At 38.2% G+C, this 19,720-nt stretch overlaps 1 protein-coding gene across 1 annotated transcript in view; it reads left to right on the top strand.

The window, feature by feature from the left end:
• SLC9C1 (solute carrier family 9 member C1) overlaps positions 1-16,970 on the top strand; it is a 65,827-nt gene extending 48,857 nt beyond the window's left edge. Inside the window, exons 19-27 of the mRNA XM_043993490.1 lie at positions 1,395-1,543; positions 4,504-4,629; positions 4,810-4,908; positions 6,887-7,057; positions 10,782-10,913; positions 11,037-11,222; positions 12,440-12,566; positions 14,455-14,519; positions 16,899-16,970. Of these exons, the coding sequence (XP_043849425.1) occupies positions 1,395-1,543; positions 4,504-4,629; positions 4,810-4,908; positions 6,887-7,057; positions 10,782-10,913; positions 11,037-11,222; positions 12,440-12,566; positions 14,455-14,519; positions 16,899-16,970 (1,127 nt within the window). The remainder of the gene's footprint in view (positions 1-1,394; positions 1,544-4,503; positions 4,630-4,809; positions 4,909-6,886; positions 7,058-10,781; positions 10,914-11,036; positions 11,223-12,439; positions 12,567-14,454; positions 14,520-16,898) is intronic.
• Positions 16,971-19,720: the final 2,750 nt, after the last annotated feature.

Here is a 19,720-nt window from a genome sequence, read left to right as displayed (position 1 = left end):
CAGGAGAGAATGTGCAGACACTGTAAAACTAGAAAGAAGAAGCTGGGATCAGAGTACAGTGTCGCAAAAATTTCTAAGTCCAATGAAGGAAAGAAACAGCAAAGTCTCCAAGCCATGGAAAATAGGTTTATTGAGAGAGGGTACTGGTCTCACAATAAAGCTGGTCAGTCAGGGGTAGAACCTGAAAGACCCTGAGTATAGGGATCCCATTGTTTTTATGCCCTTACAGGCTCCTCCCATTATACACCCTCAGAGTATATTCCTAAGTGTACAGAGAGAGTACATTGAAACATGGTCACCAATAAACAAATCATACACATCGACATTTAGTGGCATGGATGGGATCACCAAATGGGACTGGCACTCAGCCAGCTAGCAGGTCCAGCCCAGACTATGTCACATAGTGGGTCACAAAATGCTATGGGCTTAAATCTCAATGCTGATTGGTTCCTTTAGCTTAGAAGACTCTATTTCTAGTATTGTGGTTAACCACAATGTACCTTTTAAAAAGGGACATTACAACCAAGCTGGTAACCACAATGGAGGAAAACAACGGTCAAGAGATAAGTTTATAAGTACTGCATTAGCTTAAGCCACAAAAGAACATTCAGAACATGTAAAGAACAAGTGATATAATATCCACACTGACTAACATAAGAGACTAAAGAATGCTTAATCACCATTTATCTCATATAATACTGATTATTACCATAGTTAAATCACTGATATCTAAGGGATGGGGAAAATCTCACTCATAGTAGACAGGTGCCAAGTCTGGGTAGGCAAACTCTACTAAGTAGCCAAAGATCCAGACTAAGTAGGAGGATACAGGAAAGAGCATCATGTCAGCATGGACATTAGGGTGTGGTTTTCACAGATCTAGACCAGGTTGGAAGATATAGGTTGTATTATAATTTGAATATTTAAAATGGATTACTGTTCACATGTCCAAAGCAGGCCAGAGGACACTGGAAAAATCAGATTATACAAGGAAGATTTAGGGTACAGGATACAAACTAGACACAGAGGAAGAATCAGAGAATAGAATCTAGATGGCTACATTCAGCAACACAAGTAGGTTGTGATCACAGATTGCAGGATGGGGCTGTTTTCCTCTTGACCTGATTTTAAGCACACTTCTTATTTTCAATAAGCAAGAGCTAGCAAGGATGGCTCCATTGAGAGAGAGGTCTCTCCTGGTATTTGTTACAGAGGTAGAGAACTATGACAACCCCTCTCACCCACCTCCTTCACCCCACTCCTCACAGTTCTAAAAAGGGCACATACTATCTTCCCTCTCACATAAACCTGTAGAATTTTATAGCAAAGACTTTGGGTTTTAACAAGCTGACTGATTACATAATAGAAACATTATCTGTTTGGTTTTTTTTCAGGCTATTTAGAATATGATCATCCAGAGATTGCCATCACTATGAAAACCAAGGAAGAAATTAACAATTTGCTCAGTATGGCTTTAGAGATTCTTAGGAGCTTAGAGTCAAAAGGAATAATTAATAAAGCTGAAGTTACTGAAATACACAAGGTAATAAGCATAATTCTACCACTGTTTATTAGGTTGTAAGCTCCTTGAGGGCAGGATCTGTCTTTTGCCTCTTTTTTGTGTTCCCAGTACTTAGCATGGTACCTAGCACATAGTAGGCACTTAATAAATGTGTATTGGTTGATAGTTATTGTATAGGCCTGAGCTTAAAACTTGTACTTTCGCTCACCATTATCTGTGAGATAAGAATATCTGACTTACCAGCATCCCTTACATAGAATCATTTAACACACTGCCAGAGACTCTTTTTGTTGCCACCACAGTGGGCTGCTTCCATTTTTGCTTCTCTAACAGTACAGACTGACCCTGGGAGTTTTGTGTGGGGAAGTAGAACAAAAGGCCACAGGGAGACGATGTTCTGGGCATATGGTACTCATGAGATCATAGCCAGAGAGTTGAGTTTGATGACCACAAATATGGTACTCAGGTGCCATGACAGTGCATTTAGAAGTTGGGGTGAGAGAAGAAGTGGCTTGACAGTATGAGTGTGGCTGAGATCTTAGGCTGCTGAATTTCCTTGCCTAGGTGTCTTGAACTCCTGTTGGGGGGCAGGGAATGGGAGGCTAGTGTGGTCAGGATTGCGAAGTAACAACCACCACACATTACATACCAGGATGGAGAGAGCTATAATCAAATGCTACAAGAGAAGAGTCTGTCCAGCACAAGATATAAGGATTTTGGCCTTCTGATCTCCCTACTGGGTTATGTTTCACATGAAGATCTTCAGCGAGACAAGGGTCACCTAGGGCATAAGGCATCAGGATACATGGCAGATTAGACAAAGGGAGATAAAGACAGAAGAAGAAAACCTAGAGAGTAAATGAGTATTAACAGTGGATTCAATTATTTCCATGTGGATGATTGTCACACCTTGATGTAAAGGTAGGCATGCCTCCACCAATTTGCAGGGGAGGGGCCTGGAGAATAGCTTACCCAGGTTCCAAATTCTCCATGGGTCTGCCACATCCAGACCATGGAGAGAGCCATTGTGCATTTCCACCATCTCTATGGATCTTAGCTTCTCTTAATCTCTGAATAGTAGCTTTTATTTCTCTTCATTGTCACATTTTTCCAAGCTCCTTCCTCTTCTACTGTGACAGCAACTCTCCCTTCATTAGGATAGTTCTCACACAAGTCTCTCATAATCAGTAATCCTCATAATGTTATTTCTTACCAAGAAAGCAAGACATGGTAGGGAATAGAAGAAAAGCCCTTAAAGCTTTTCTCAAGCTGCCAGTTATTTTCTTAGTCTTCACATGCTTGAATCCAAACTGTTCCTTGCTTAGACCTCATTTAATCCCTTCTCCATTATTAACCACCTATACTCTATGAATGCATCCATTATATATTGCATTTGTTTTCTCTTGCCCTAGTTTTCTGGAAAAAAATATATTTTGGGGGCAGCTGAGTGGTGCAGTGGATAAAACACTGGCCCTGGATTCAGGAGGACCTGAGTTCAAATGCAGCCTCAGACACTTGACACTTACTAGCTGTGTGACCCTGGGCAAGTCACTTAACCCCAACTATCTCACAAAAAGAAAGAAAGAAAGAAAGAAAGAAAGAAAGAAAGAAAGAAAGAAAGAAAGAAAGAAAGAAAGAAAGAAAGAAAGAAAGAAAGAAAGAAAGAAAGAAAGAAAGAAAGAAAGAAGGAAAGAAAGAAAGAAGGAAAGAAAGAAAAAGAAAAATATATATTTGGGAGATGACAGCTCTGTTAACTAAGGGGGTCAGGAATCTCATATTTCTCAATCTAGAAGGGCAAAGAAAATGAGTACACTGCCAAAAGCCAGGTTGTAGGCATTTGGGAGAGCCAGTGGAACTGGGATAGACAAAGAATGAAAACATAAATGGAATAAAGCTAAGGCCAGCTGTTGTTGTTCAGTCATTTTCAGTCTTGTCCAATTCCTTGTGACTCTATTTGGGATTTTCTTGGTAAAGATATCAAAGTGTTTTGCCATTTCCTTCCCCAACTAATTTTATAGATGAGGAAACTGAGGCAAATGGGGTCAAATGATTTGCCCAGAGTCACACAACTAGTGTCTGAGGTTAGATTTGAATTCAAGAAGAGGGGTCTTTTTGACTGCAGACCTGATGCTCTATTCACTGTGCCACATAACTGCCCCAAGGATATTTATTCCTCTCACCTATAATTTTCTCTTACATGGAATTTGGCCAAATTTGAGGCATAAAGGTAAAAAATAATACTCACAAAATGGGTTTCCATCATGGTTTATGATCAAATATGTGATCTGGGAGAACAGAACTTGTTCAACAATTGAAATCAGGCTGAGCAAGCCATTAGGTATTATAGGGGAAAACATAAAAATCACCACTAATAGCAAAAAAGAGTTATTTTGGCTCATTATTAGTAGAATGTAGGCCTGAGAAAGGTCACAAACATCAGAATATTTGGTAAAGATTCATTAATGAAGATGTTGATCATTGCCGCTGATTAACAGGTTTGAAGTTATAGCTATTTTTAATCAATTACCTATGTTAAATAATGTTGAAGAGGGGGCAGCTAGGTGGCGCAGTGGATAAAGCACCAGCCCTAGATTCAGGAGCACCTGAGTTCAAATCTGACCTCTGACACTTGACACTTACTAGCTGTATGACCCCGGGCAAGTCACTTAACCCTCATTGCCCTGCAAAAACAAACAAACAAACAAATAAAAGGTACCATAGATAATGAAATAATATAAAATTAAAAAAAAATAATGTTGAAGAAACAAAATGAAAAAGTTGCCCATACCATCTGGGCAATCACAACATAAGTAAATAGTGGGAGAGAAAAAGAAGGGTCTTATTGGAGGGTTAGGCAAGAAGAAAGGGGGTGGAAATTTCAGAAGGAAAAACTTAAGAAAGGTCATTACGTCAGCAATAACTGTTTTAGAGCTTCCATCAAAGTCAGCCAAGACTGAATCTCTTTTTGGTTTGCTTTGTAGATGATTATAGCCAGAAAAAAAGATGTGTTCGATTTTGAACCTGTTATCAGACTTCCTTCTCTTGATGAAATGTTATACCATATTACATGGCTAAATAAATCAAAAGTCCACATAGATTATATTAAGGTAATATCTTTACTTCTACTTATTTTTACCTCCCTCCTCTCTCTCCCAAGTTTTGTTTTCACCCTTTCATTCTGAGTTAGTTTTTGAATTTTTTTAAATTTTGTTATTATTTTATCTTAACTTCCCCTCAAACAGAAACATCATTCTTATCTGAGTACTTGGTGATTTTTTTTTTTTTAGAAAAAAATCAAAATCTTGACCTTTGATTGTGGAAATAATATATTTGAAGAAGGTGATGATCTGACAGGAATATATCTGATCATCTCTGGCATGATAAAGGTAAAAGATTTTTAGTAAGGTGATAACATTCAAAATTTTATAACACTAAGAGTTTATTAAGCTTTCCTTTGCTACTTACTACCTGTATTACCTTGGTCAAATCATTTGATCTCTCTAGACCTCATTTTCCTCACCTGTACAATGAAAGAGTTAGACCAGAAGACCTCTAAGTTCCCTTTCAGTTCTAAATCTGTGATCCCCAAATCCTATGAACTTTCCCTTCTTATCTTTGTTATTGTTGTTTGTCCTTCATTTTCTAAGAGGACCATGACATTGGGAGGTTATGTCATGACTTTCAGGGAATTAGAATTAAGTTAGGGAGGGCTGTGCAAGGTCACCAGCTTCACTTTCTCCTCCAGAGCTTCCTGGAACCAATGGCAAGATATATTATCAGGACAACTGGAGATGGCCCCAGATGTTTGAAGCAATAGAGGTTAAGTGACTTGCCCAGGGGCACACAGGTAGTAAGTGTCAAGTGTCTGAGGCTGGATTTGAACTCAGGCCTCCTCACTCCAGGGCCAGTGCTCTATCCACTACACCACCTAAGTGCCCCCTTATCTTATCCTAGACATGGAGGGGCTATTGTTTAAGAAAGTCTTTTAGGAAAGCAAGTTCAGAATGAATTTGTCCACAAAGCAAGGATAAGATTATGCAACAAGAACTAAGTTTTAATAGCAAAATTTACAGAGCTTAAACAATTTCTTCCTAAGGCTGCATAATTAGTATTATAAACTAGGATTTGGACCCTGATGCCAAATTCAAGACATTTTCAATCGCATCCAACTGCCTCCTCCAGAAGCACAATTTTGACATTTATGTGTAACAGAGAAGACTGACGACCACATACTCATCTTTTCAGTTATACTCATAACTGGGTAGCAGTCACCACCAATAGGCTCAATGCATTAAATTTAGTAGAAGAAATGTTAAGTGACTAGGGAGAGAAAGATAAAAACAAGATGTGTCTAGCCTCAAGGGGCTTCCATTCTTCCTAAGGGATACAGTTGATACACAAATAAGAAAATGCAAGGTAATTTGTGGAGGGAGAAAATACGAATGACGGTACAGATCCGAGGAAGGCCTCTCAGAGGAGTTAGCCCCTGAGTTGTTCCTAAAAGGACGATTAGGGTTCGGAGTACTTTAGTTGAAGTGAAAATGCATCATGCATCTGAGGAGGGGGATAGAGATGATGAAGAGAAGGAATTTTGGTTTGGTATAAGAAAAATTTCCTAGCAATAGAACTATCCAAAAATGAAACGAACTGTCTCAGGAATTAGTTGGTCCTCCCTCACTAAAAGTCTTAAGGCAAAGACTGGACTATCACCTTCTGGAGTCCTGTTTGAACTCTCAGATTCATTGAGTGTGATCTCTATAATCTCGAGTGTCATCAGAAGAAAGCTAGGATGTCATGGAGTTTGTTGATAATCAAGCAGAGGAATCAAGGGATTGTAGAAAGTTTTGGCTGCCTGTCTATTCACCAGAAGAGCTAACACACTTCAATTATTTAAAAACAACAATAAAAAACTAACCCTGTTATTTGCCCCCCAACACATGGGCTGCCACCTTCTCTTCTCTGAAAAGGGGAAAGGGAGGTAGCCACACACATGCTACCCCCATAATATATTAACTTAGGATAAGCTATGTTTAGGGCATGATTCCCAATGAATCATTAAAGGCAAGAAATGTAAGGGGTATTTCACTGCCACTTTATTTCTCCCCTTCTTCCCCCATTTTTGTGATGACCTTTTTTAAGAAGATTTTTTCCCCAAAAGAAATGAAAGATTCCAAAAGTCAAATTATATGAAAATATTAGGAAAGATGTTCAAAGAACAAGGGGGAAATTAATTGGATGATTATTTGGAAGGTGGGGGATTGTTTGGTTCATTAAGGGGTTTGGGAGTTTGGGGGGTTTTTTGGGTTTTTTTGGTACTGCATAATGAAGGATAATTGTTTGTTTTATCTTGTTCTTGGTGAACAGCGACAAAGTTCCAAACCTTATTTTGGAATGAACCAAATGATCTTGGGGACAGACGAAAAAAGTCACATGATTTATGCAGACTACCTCATCAGTGGGGCGATCCTAGGAGAATTGAACTGCGTAACAGATGATCCTGTGAAATATACTGCCACCTGTAAAACTGTAGTAGAGGTTAGGAAATATGTGTATATGGCTTTGTCTACCTGATAATTGCTTCCTTTTCTTGGTTATGACGTTGAAATCTATTAATAATGATGTTTCTATATTTAACAAATTGGCATGAGTCTGATGATGAGGGCATAAAAAGGTTTGTGAAGAAACAAAACCTGCATTTGGTAGACACTTTTTGAGGGCCACATTTTTTCCAACCTTATGAATTATTTGATGAAGTTGGTTGATGAAATTCACTGTATATCATTATACCAAGGGAAGGGTTTCAAAGAAATTAGTCAATAGGTGGTACTCATTGGGCTTTATTATGCACAATACTGAGATGATCACTTCAAAATGTATCCCTTCGGGACAGCTAGATAGCGCAGTGGATAGAGCACCAGCCCTGGATTCAGGAGTACCTGAGTTCAAATCCGGCCTCAGACATTTAATACTTACTAGCTGTGTGACCCTGGGCAAGTCACTTAACCCCAATTGCCTCACCAAAAACAAAACAAAACAAAAAAATGTATCCCTTCAATTGTTTTTTATAAATACACATAATATTAGATATTTGTTGTATGTGTATATATATGATACGTTATGTATGATATGTAATATGCATATGTATATTGTATATATGTTATATGCAATATGTCTAATAATAAATATGAGGCAGCTAGAAGGTTCAGTAGATGGGTCTGGAGTGAGGAAGACAGCCTCAGACACTCACTAGCTGTGTGACCCCAGGAAAATCATTTAACCTCTGTTTACTTTAATCCACTGGAGAAGGAAATGGCAGACCATTCCAGTAACTTTGCCAAGAGAACTCAGTATGGGGTCACAAAGAGTTGGACATGACTGAACATATAAATAAGTGTATAATTAATACATGCTCTAACTAGCTAACTGAAACTTAATAGCCCAGCTTTTCTGATGCTTTTTTTTTTCCATTTAGGCAACTAGTTGCTTAAGCAAGGCATGACTGCCTCTGGAAACAGTAAAAACACTCTGTCTGCCTTAGGTCTCTATATTTCTTTTTGTCCAAGTACCTTGAGGGATGTGAAGGTTGCCAGACTTGTTGGCGGAGCTTTGCCTACCCTTAAACCAGATGTGGCAATTTACTAAGTGACAATCATCTTTTTTTGTTTGTTTTTGGTTTTGTTTTTTTTTTTTTGCAGGACAATGGGGGTTAAGTGACTTGCCCAGGGTCACACCGCTAGTAAGTGTCAAGTGTCTGAGGCCGGATTTGAACTAGGTACTCCTGAATCCAGGACCGGTGCTTTATCCACTGCGCCACCTAGCTGCCCCACTGGCATATATAAAAGACAGCAAATTGAAATGTCTGAAAAGCAATACAAAAGTAGCAGGAGTATGGTTTGAAAGGTATATTGGGACTAGATTGTAGAGGGCATTGAATGCCAAACTAAGAAGTTTGCACTCCAGCCTGAAGATAATGATGGATAACCAGTGAAAGTTTCTGATGGAGAAATAATATAATGAACTAACTGCTTTAAGAAGAACCTGTCAAGGGGCAGCTAGATGGTGCAGTGGTTAAAGCACCAGCCCTGGATTCAGGAGTACCTGAGTTCAGGTCCGGCCTCAGACACTTGACACTTACTAGCTGTGTGACCCTGGGCAAGTCACTTAACCCCCATTGCCTAAAAAAAAAAAAAAAAAAGAAGAAGAACCTGTCAGCAGCCTACCAAAGGAGGGAAACATCAACATCATTATTATTACTTTTAGTATTACAAAGTACTTACCTCATAAACACCCTTAAAGAAAAGTAATACAAATAGTATTATTTCCATTTTTAAAATTAGGTGAGCAGGGAGGAACAGGGAGTTTGAGCTTATATAGCTTAAACTCCCACAATTAGTGTGAAGACCTAAATGTAAACCTAGGTCTCTTTACGTCAATCTCTGCATACCTTTCCTCTCTATTTGTGTTTTCCTCTGTATTAACTCATTGGATCCAAACAATTAGCAAGAATCTACGTGTTTTTGCATTTGGCAAAACTCCCTCCTTTTTTGTTCTTCCCAGGAAATTGTGTGGAAGACATTTCACAGCAATTACTGTCAATTACATAATTTAAAGAGTGAGATAAGCCTGGGAAAAAGTTCAGGAGGGGTGCACCAGGATTATGGATTTGGGCTGTTGGGATTTCTTATCCAAAGAAAAGGGCAAAATCCCCAGGATGGTGCTAGCTCAGCATTGGTGCTCATAGTTTTTGTTCCTAATGTGAGACCAGAGGCAAAACTAGTTAGTTTGCATACATGAATGAATCCTAAAAGGATGCCAATTCTTTGAATCTTTATTTACTTCATCTCAAACGTCCCATGTAGAATTAAATTAATTAATTGACATTTTTAGCCCCCAACCACAGTATTACTGGAAATGCTTGTATCATATAGACATAAATATTGTCATGGTTTGTCATTTCAATGTTTACAACATCTCTTACGTCCTTACCCTCTCTCTACTCACATCCTGTTTAGGCGCTCATCACCTCTCTCCTGCACTTCTACAAAATCTCCAAATTGCTTTCCATGTATTCTTTCTTTATTCTATTTCAATCCATGGTCTACACGGCTGCCAAAATGGTATTCCTAAAGCACAGGCCTGACCTACTGAATGTCCCTTACATGACCACATTCCCTTTCCATCCCTGTGTCTTTTCACCAGTATCCTCCATGCCTAGAATGCACTCCCTCCTTTCCTCCATTTCTTACTCACCCTAATCCTCCTTCAAAACTCCATTCAAACAGCTACTACCAACATGAGGTACAACCTGATTTCCTCCCCCTACTAGCTTCCCCCACACACACCTGAAAAACCTTGCTTTTACTTTGTATACATTTTGAACTTTCTTGTATGGCTCTGTATTGTTTCCCCTGATAAGATGTAAGTAAGGATGGTAAGATCCTTGAGAGTTCTCCTTCATTTTTTACCCTGGGACCCATTGCAGTCCCTGGCACATAGTAGGTACTTGGTAAATGCTTATAGATTGATTGATCTTCAGTTAAAGAGGTTACATGATGCCTTTTCCTTCCAGTGACCTCATATTCATCACATAGTATTTGGACCCATATTCTGTGCAAACCATTGTGCCAGCTGTTATGTGTAATCCAAATATGAATGACATGGGATCACCATCCTCCAATAGGGAAATTTACATGTACACCAATAACTAAAGCTCAGGGTATGGTATAAATGGGCAAAGAGAGCTAGATTCATTTGGGGTGGAGGGGGCGTCATCTGTGATTTCATCAGGGTAGCAAAATCCTAGAAATTTCCTCTGCTGATACAGACTGGCAACTCATTTTAGCTTATAGTCTTAGAGACTTGCCTACATGAAGCTAAGTGATTTATTCTAGGTCACATGGTATCAGAGGCAATACTTCAACTTGAACACTCCTGCTTCTAGGACTGGCCTTCTTCATAGAAATAAGAAATAATACCTCATGGGTGTTGGGATTTTGTACATACAGAGTCTACTCTCAAGCCAAGAGTTTAGATCTCCAGAGATCTCAACTCTTATCATTAGCAACAGATAATTTAGCTATCTTATTGATAGATTGCTTCAAAATGTGTTTTCAAAATGAAGAAGCACATATTTTATACCCCTATGGTTTCTATAAACTGGAAAACCTTTTTCTTCAAACCATAATGGAAAAGAATATTTTCACATTTCTTGAAGTGTGAGAGCTGAAATGATAAATTTCTGCTTCCCTTCCTTTTCCAGACCTGTTTCATCCCTAAATATCATTTGTATGATGCATTTAAAGAGTGCTGTCCATCCATAGAATATAAAATATGGCTCAAGTTGGCACTTGGTGTTGGTGCTCGAAAAGTCAAGGAAATTTTGGCTTATGAGGTGAGATGCTAATTGCCCTTCACCCTTCCAGCTCATCTAAAAACACTGAGTATACTTATATTTCTTAAATGAGACTTATTTTCATACAAAAATAATACGTGCTGTTTCCTTTTTTTCTTATAGGATTGGACATACAACCTGCAATTACAACTCTGTAATGTGTATGTGAGAGATGTACCAAAAGATTCCAAAGCTGACATTTATGATGAAACTGCAAACTATGTTATTCTTATATATGGAAGTGCAGAAGATTGTCAGCTACAGAAAATGTATTTTGCACCCACACTAATTCCTAAAACGTGTCATCAGGTAAAGGGATGGTCTTATATGACCTCTAGGTAATATTTGATATGTCTAATATAGTATAATATTCCATATTTGACATGGTTTCTAAAACGGTAAATATTATTTTAGGCTATATTAATAGAAATATCATATCATCCAAGGAAAAGTATATAATGCTAATTATGTCAGAACTGGATTTTGATGTTCTGATCTTGATTTCACATTTAATAGTTGACAAAACTAGACAATCCAGTAGAATGCAAATTTCTTGAGAATTTTGGTTTTGTCTATGTGTATCTAGCACCTAGCAAAGTACTGTACACATAGTAGGTGATTAATAAGTGCTGATTGAATTGAACAGAGGAAAACCCAAATAGTGAGGAATTCAAGAAACTATATCATCTAATGACTAGTTGAAGGAACTTGTAATATCTAGCCTAGAAGTAAAAAGATTGCCTTTAATGAGTGATGAATTCAATGAGGTCACCACCTTTAAATGCTTGAAAAGCTTCCATGTAGATGAGAAACGAGATGTGTTTGGGTTAAGTCAAAGAGGTAGAAATTACAAACTATCAGATACATCTTAGTAAAGGGAAGAAGCCTCTAAAAATTAGATTTGTCCAAACATTCAACAGGCTAATTTCTTAAGTAGTGAGTTCTCTATCATTAGGAATATGGATGAGATTCCTGAATTGGGTAGAATAGTTGATCTCTTGGGGCCCTTTCAAATCTCTATTTCTATGGGTTATATGTTTTCAAACTACTCTTAGTACTGTGTCCTCTGTAGATTAGAACACTGATAAAACAAGAATCTGTAATTTTGTGTTCAGGAGAACTCCACTAATGCAAATCCCCAACTATATTTAATTTGGTAAAGTTTTAGTCTTCTGAAGCTCAGAGTAGTTAACGTATCTCTGGTTTAAATTTCAGAGGTAGAATTTGACCCCGAACTTCCTACTGATCACAAGGCTAAGTCCATACACTAACTGGTGGAATGAAAAAATGAACCCAATAACTGGACGTCTATTTGTACAAGGTTTTCAAAGACTGGCTATTGAAAACAACTGGATAATTAACCAAATTTTTCAGTTATTACAGGTTATTTTCTTAAGAATACCAATCAGAAGCATTATTTAACCTATAGAAAATATACTCTGTGGAAAGACACTTAGAGTTATAACTGAATACCACTGTACTTTGGCATTACTTTGGTCATTAATTTGTATATTTTTACCCTCTAGATACAAGGTACTTCAAAAATAACAAAAATACTAGTGATTCAGACATCAGTTGATCTAAAGAAATGCAGGACCAACACTAAACGATATGTCCCTGTATGCAAACACGTGGCAAAACGTAAAGGTAAAGGTGAGTTAGACCTTTTTGGGTTTTGTTGTTGTTGTTGTTGGGGTTTGGGTATTTTTTTTGGTGAGGCAATGGGGTTAAGTGACTTGCCCATGGCCACACAACTAGTAAGTGTTAAGGGTCTGAGGCCGGATTTGAACTCAAGTCCCCCTGAATCCAGGGCCAGTGCTCTATCCACTGTGCCACCTAGCTGCCCCTAGACCTGTTTTTATAATTTTTTTTGCTTCAAAAAGAAACTCATATCAATATGAATGTTTCGATCCAATTCTACTTTTCAAATTAAGATGAGGATTTGAACCTTAATCTTCCTGCCTCCAAGTCCAAGATGCTATCTGTGCTGCCTCTCTCTCAAGGATCTAATAACCTCAAAATGTTCCATCTTTTCTTCCTTCATACTCATTATTTAGTTCCTGTGTTGCATCCCCTGCCCCAATCATTTCCCCAAACCTTGTCATTTTCCTATAATACCCCAAGGAGAGAGAGAAAAGAGAATTGAAAAAGCATCATGGATGTTGTCATGCTGTGACTTTGCTATGTCCTCTCAAGTACATCCTCCCTTAAACTTCTACAAAACCTTCTGCAGAAATATTTCTGCAATAACTATAACAAATTATAGGTTTAGGACTTAAATCCAAGCCTAAATTATATTAAATTTTTTCACTGTCTTAATGGGCTATGGGGCAGCTAGGTGACTGTGGATAAAGCACTGGCCCTGGATTCAGGAGCACTTGAGTTCAAATCTGGCCTCAGACACTTGACACTTACTAGCTGTGTGACCTTGGACAAATCACTTAACCCTCACTGCCTAGCAAAATAATAATAATAATAATATTATTATTATTATTATTATTAATGGGCTGCACCAAGACTTTGGGGACACCACATGATTTACAGTCTGTTTACTTCAAAAAGTTTTCTCTGTCTCTCCCTGCCTTCGTTGCAGCTGCAGGTATGTACTGTCAGATATAGTTGGCTGACATATTAGTTAGGCTTTGCAGAATTGGTATATTTAAGTTTTGTTTCTTTCAAGGAATGGTTTATTGGGAGGAAGGAAGGAGAAAGGATTATAATTAAGCAATGAAGGTGATGTAAAATACTGTCAATTCAACCCTTGGAGCATCCCTTCTTTATGTTCCTTTTCCTCCTCTTATGTTGCCACCACCCAAAAGATCTGACCATGTCACCTCACCCCCATTCACTAACCTCTAGGTTTTTTCTCCTTATTCCCTCCAGGGTCTAATATAGGATCCTCTGATGATTTTCAAAGCCCTTCCTAAGCTGCCCCACTCTTATCTTTCCATCCTTCTTACACCTTCCTCCCCACATACTCTACAGTCTACTGATACTGGCCTCTACGTTGTTCCTTGCATAAGACCCTGTATCACACAATTCTACTTTTTCACTATCTGTCCTCTATTCCTGGAATGTTCTCCTTCTTTTCTATCTCTTGACTTCCTTGACTTCCTTGAGGGCACAGCTAAAATCCTACAAGATTTTTTTTTTCTCAATCCTTTTGAATGATAGTACCATTCCTCTATTGATTATTCCCAATTTATCCTGTCTATATGTTGTTTGTACATTATACTTCACATATTGTTTCTCCCATTAGACTGTGAGCACTGTGGGAGCAGGGACTGGATTTTTGTTCTTGTTTTTGTCTTCCCTTGTATCCTGAGCAACTAACACAAAGCTTGGACTGTAGTAGATATTCGATAAATGCTTGTCAACTTGATCTGATATTTAAAGAATGGTGTCAATAAAAATAGGATTTCTGACCCTCGAAGCTGAGGTTACAACTTGGCTCTAAATCACTGACTATTTGTATAAACTGATATTATTTGATTATTATTATTATTTCTCTAGTTGGTCTAATATGATCTTATCTTTGTAGCAGGTCATGGGAAAGCTCCAACAGATTCCATTTCTGAAAGGAACCTACCTTCAGACACCACTGTGGTAAATTAAAACATTCTAAAATTGTTGTTGTTTTGTTATTTCGGTCATTTCCAACTCTTCATGACCCCACATGAACTTTTCTTGGCAAAGATACTGGAGTGGTTTGCCATTTCCTTTTTCAGCTCATTTTATAGATAAGGAGACTAAGGCAGACAGGGTTAGGTGATTTGTACAGATTCACATAGCTAATAAATATCTCAGGCTGGATTTGAATTCAGGTCTTCCTGACTCCAGGCCCAGCACTCTATCTACTGAGTCACATAGCTGAGTTTACGATTTGGTAAAAGGAAATTTGGATTGTAGAGTATTAAACAATTTCTTTTCCTAATTTGAGGGAAAAAATTCATCTCCTGAATTTTTGACAGGTCCAGAATTGACCTCTTTGAAGTCATATTCAAAAATATGTTTATTACTTAAAAGATTGTGACCCAAAAGTCAACGGAGAGACTCATGGTGGGCAACAATCCTTCAAATGATGACCTTTGTGCACTGTCAAGGTCCACTGATGGTACTAAAAGGGGCTTCATAGAAGAATTAATTTGCTAGTCAATACTGAAAGCAAAAATTTCTTTGATTTATCATATTTAAAGGCTTTCCAAAAGAAAGGCTACATGGTTTACCTGGAGATAGCCAAGGGAGAGGAAGGCAGGAATGACAAGGGAAGGGGACTGAGACAGTTCAGAAAACAAGAATGCCAATGGGGAGCCTCAGGCAAGATGGTCTTCAGACCATGCTGGGAAGAGAGAGTCAATGATACCCCATACTTCAGCAAAATTCAGGGGTCAGGGCAGTTCAGGCATTGAGATAGCTACAGGATTTTTAGGGGTTGGGGAGAGATGGGTCTGAGGAATTTTCCACCTCTGTAGTCATAATCAAAGAGCCACAGGTCATCCAGGAAACAAAAAGTTTCTAGCCTGGAATGTTCCAAGTAAAGACATTTTCAGAGAATCTGAAGTTCCAAAGAAAAGGTAGAAAAAAGACAGGGGAATGTTAAGAAGCCACAGGGAGGGACGAGACTAAGGTTGGGTCAATTTCATGATCCTGTTGACTGGGCTGGGTTGGGGGAAGATTTGGAGTCCTTGAATGAACACAAATTCTTGAAGCCCACCAAAACTACTGCCAGAAATTCTCCAAATTAGGGACCATTAAGAACTTGCAAACTGGCTCTGGACCTTTACCTCTGAAGTGGTAATGGGGAGCCCAGTACCAAAGTGGAATCCAGAGGTTTAAGGTGAGGGTACAACCTGGCATCACCCAATTCCAACTGCATGCTAAGCTCAGTGTGCCACACATGCCAATAATTTTTTTTTGTTCTAGAATTTTCTAGGCTGATTTTGTGCCTCATCCTATTAACTACCAATAGGGATAAACAATCAATAATTATAGATGGATTGATTGATTGATTTTTTTAATTTGGGGAGCCACAATGTTTTTCCACATTCTACCACACTGAGAGGTAGTTAAGTGAGCCAATAGATGGAATGCTAGACCTGAGGTCAGGAAGACCTGAACTCAGATCTGGCCATTTATTAACTATATAGCTCTTGACAAGTCATTTAACCTCTGCCTGCCTCAGTTTTCTCATCTGTAAAATGAGGATTAAAAAAAAAAAACAAAACAACTACCTCCCAGGTGGTTATGAAGACAAAAGGAAATAATATTTGTAAGGTTTTACAAATTTACAAATTCACACATTTGCAAATAAGCATTTGTAAATCTAAGTTAACTACCTAGCTAGCAGCAGCAACAGTAGGAATAAATCTAGTATTTAGCAATTTATTAGCATTGTTATTATCTAGAAATCACTGATTTCCTACTACCTGCCTTGTGGTCCAGCATTTCTCCATTGAGAGGAGGGGAAACCGAAAGTACAGTTATCTCGTCCACATCCTGCCTTTCCCCATTGCAGTTTGGATATATTGTGGATCAGCATAAGAAATTCAATGGGAATTTGGGCAGAGTGCTACAGAAGCCTTGAAGGCCAGCAGATAACCCAGAAAAAATTTAGCTCAGAAATGCATAAAATATAGGTATATTATTGTATAATCTCAACATATTTTATCTTTTAATATCACAATAATTCAGACTTCTCCAGTCTGAATGGAGAGCCAAAAATATTTTACATGGATTTTCCAGATCACAGGGGTGCTGTACCCCTAACCCCGGTGATATAGAAGGGATAACTATAATAAGAGGTTAGACAACTCCAGAGAAGGGAGGGCACCCGACTGACTATGACAACCTAAGGAGTCAGGAATGAAGAGGAATATGGGACTGGGGAGGATTGACAGCATGGGAGTGAATGTCCAGATGACAATACAAGGGTGGGGTCAAGAGGGGTTCCAAAAGTTAGTCACTATACCCTTTCTCACTTCCTAGGATTTTCAGAAACACATGAAAAACTATCCTACTGACATCAGGGTGAACTTGGAGGCACTTGACGATTTATGATTTCCAAGAACCATTTGTTTCTGAGAAGGTAAAGAACCCTTTCCTTGAATTATATCCTATCCTACCATTAAGATGGTTCTCCTGAGTTTATAATGTGAGAAAATAATGGGATTTGACAGATACTCAAAGGGTCACCTGGAGATTAATCTAAACTGATTGAATTGAGAGTGATTGACTTTGCTGATTAGCCTACTTCCAGTTAATTAGATTGTAACCACACCTGGCTGGCCCTTAAGGAGATATTGTTCTCAGAAGCTAAGGACTTTGAACTCAACTCCAGACCACCTTCAAGTCCATTGAACCAATGGATTTGGATGATGCTAACCAATCAGCTAGAAGCAGTGTGTAAGGACCGCCTCTGCTCCAGACCTATAAAAAGCTTCCATATTCAGTTTGAGACCTATAAAAAGCTTCCATATTCAGTTTGAGAAGAATTCATGGTTGAAGCAGGCTTAAGGCTGAGGACTTAAGGAAGAACCAGACCAGGCTGGAACTCTAGGTTAGATAGGCCTTTTTTTTTCTTTTTTTGTTTTTTTGTCTGCTTTATTACTGCTTTATTCAAAGTCTCCCATTGACTTTTTTTTTTTAATGTATGAGGTATTTTATTTTTTCCGTTACATGTTCTCAACTTTTGTTTATACATGCTTTACAATTTCAGATTTTTCTCCCTCCCTCCCCTCCCTCCCCCCTCCCCTAGACAGCAGACAATCTGATATAGGTTATATCTACATATATCTATACATACAGATAAATATATACACACACACACATATATATATACACATAATAACATTAATCCTATTTCTGCATTAATCCTGTTACAAGAGAAAGAATCAGAGCAGTGATGCAAAACCTCAAAATAGAAAAAAAAAAAAAACAACAGCACCCAAAACAAAAGAAATAATGTGGTTCAATCAGCATCCATACTCTACAGTTCTTTCTTTCTTTTTTTTTTTCTTGGATTTGGAGATCCTCCTCCACCATGAGTTCCCTGTAACTCTTCTGTACCACTGCATTGGCGAGAAGAATATAGTCCATCACAGTAGATCAACACTCAATGTTGATGATACTGTGTACAATGTTCCCCTGGTTCTGCTCATCTCACTCATCATCAGCTCACGGAAGATCCTCCAGGTCTCTCCGAACTCTTCCTGCTCATCACCTCCTACAGCACAACAGCACTCCATTGTATTCATATACCACAACTTGTCCAGCCATTCCCCAATTGATGGGCACCCCCTCAACTTCCAATTCCTTGCTACCACGTAAAGAGCAGCTATAAATATTTTTGTACATGTGGGTCCCCCTCCCCCCTCCATGACCTCCTTGGGCAAAAGACCTAAAAGTGGGATTGCTGGGTCAAAGGGTATGCCCAGCTTTATCGCCCTTTGGGCATAATTCCAAATTGCTCTCCAGAATGACTGGATCAGCTCACAGCTCCACCAACAATGCATTAGTGTTCCAATTTTCCCACAGCCTCTCCAACATTTATTATCTTCCTTTTTTGTCATTTTAGCCAATCTGATAGGTGTCAGGTGGTACCTCAGAGTTGTTTTAATTTGCATCTCTCTAATCATTAGAGATTTAGAGCATTTTTTCATATGGGAATAGATAGCTTTGGTTTCTTCATCAGAAAACTGCCTGTTCATATCCTTTGACCATTTCTCAATTGGGGAATGACTTGGATTCTTATAAATTTGATTTAATTCCCTATATATTTTAGAGATGAGGCCTTTATCAGAAGCACTGGCCTCAAAAATTGTTTCCCAGCTTTCTGCCTCCCTTCCAATTTTGGATGCATTGCTTCTGTTTGTACAAAAATTTTTTAATTTAATATAATCAAAATCATCCATTTTGCATTTTATAATATACTCTATCTCTTGTTTGGTCAAAAACTGTTTTCCTTTCCAAAGATCTGATAGGTACACTATTCCTTTCTCTCCTAATTTACCTATGGTATCACCTCTTATGTCTAAATCATATATCCATTTTGACCTTATTTTAATATAAGGTGTAAGATGTTGGTCTATGCCTAATTTCTGACATACTATCTTCCAGTTTTCCCAGCAGCTTTTGTCAAATACTGAGTTCCTATCCCAGAAGCTGGAGTCCTTGGGTTTATCAAACACTACATTACTAGTGTCATTTACTACTGCATTTCCTGAGCCTAGCCTATTCCATTGATCTACCACTCTATTTTTTAGCCAGTACCAGATAGTTTTGATGACTGCCGCTTTATATTAAAGCTCCAGGTTTGGTACCGCTAACCCACCTTCCTGTGAATTTTTTTTCATTATTTCCCTGGATATTCTTGATTTTTTGTTTTTCCAGATGAATTTTGTTATTATTTTTTCTAGCTGTATAAAATAATTTTTAGGTAGTCTGATTGATATGGCACTGAATAAGTAAATTAATTTAGGCAGTATTGTCATTTTTACTATATTAGCTCTGCCTATCCATGAGCAATTGATATCTTTCCAATTATTTAGATCTGATTTGATTTGTGTGAAGAGTGTTTGGTAGTTGTGTTCATAGAGTTCCTGGGTTTGTCTTGGCAAGTTTACTCCCAAGTATTTTATATTATCTACCGTTACTTTAAATGGAATTTCTCTTTCTATCTCTTGCTGCTGGACTTTGTTGGTCATGTATAGAAATGCTGATGATTTCTGTGGATTTATTTTATATCCTGCTACTTTGCTAAAGTTGTTAATTGTTTCAAGTAATTTTTGACTTGATTCTCGAGGATTTCT

Source organism: Dromiciops gliroides, chromosome 3, assembly GCF_019393635.1.
Source record: "Dromiciops gliroides isolate mDroGli1 chromosome 3, mDroGli1.pri, whole genome shotgun sequence".
NCBI lineage: Eukaryota > Metazoa > Chordata > Mammalia > Microbiotheria > Microbiotheriidae > Dromiciops > Dromiciops gliroides.
This window is presented reverse-complemented; position numbering and strand designations above follow the sequence as displayed.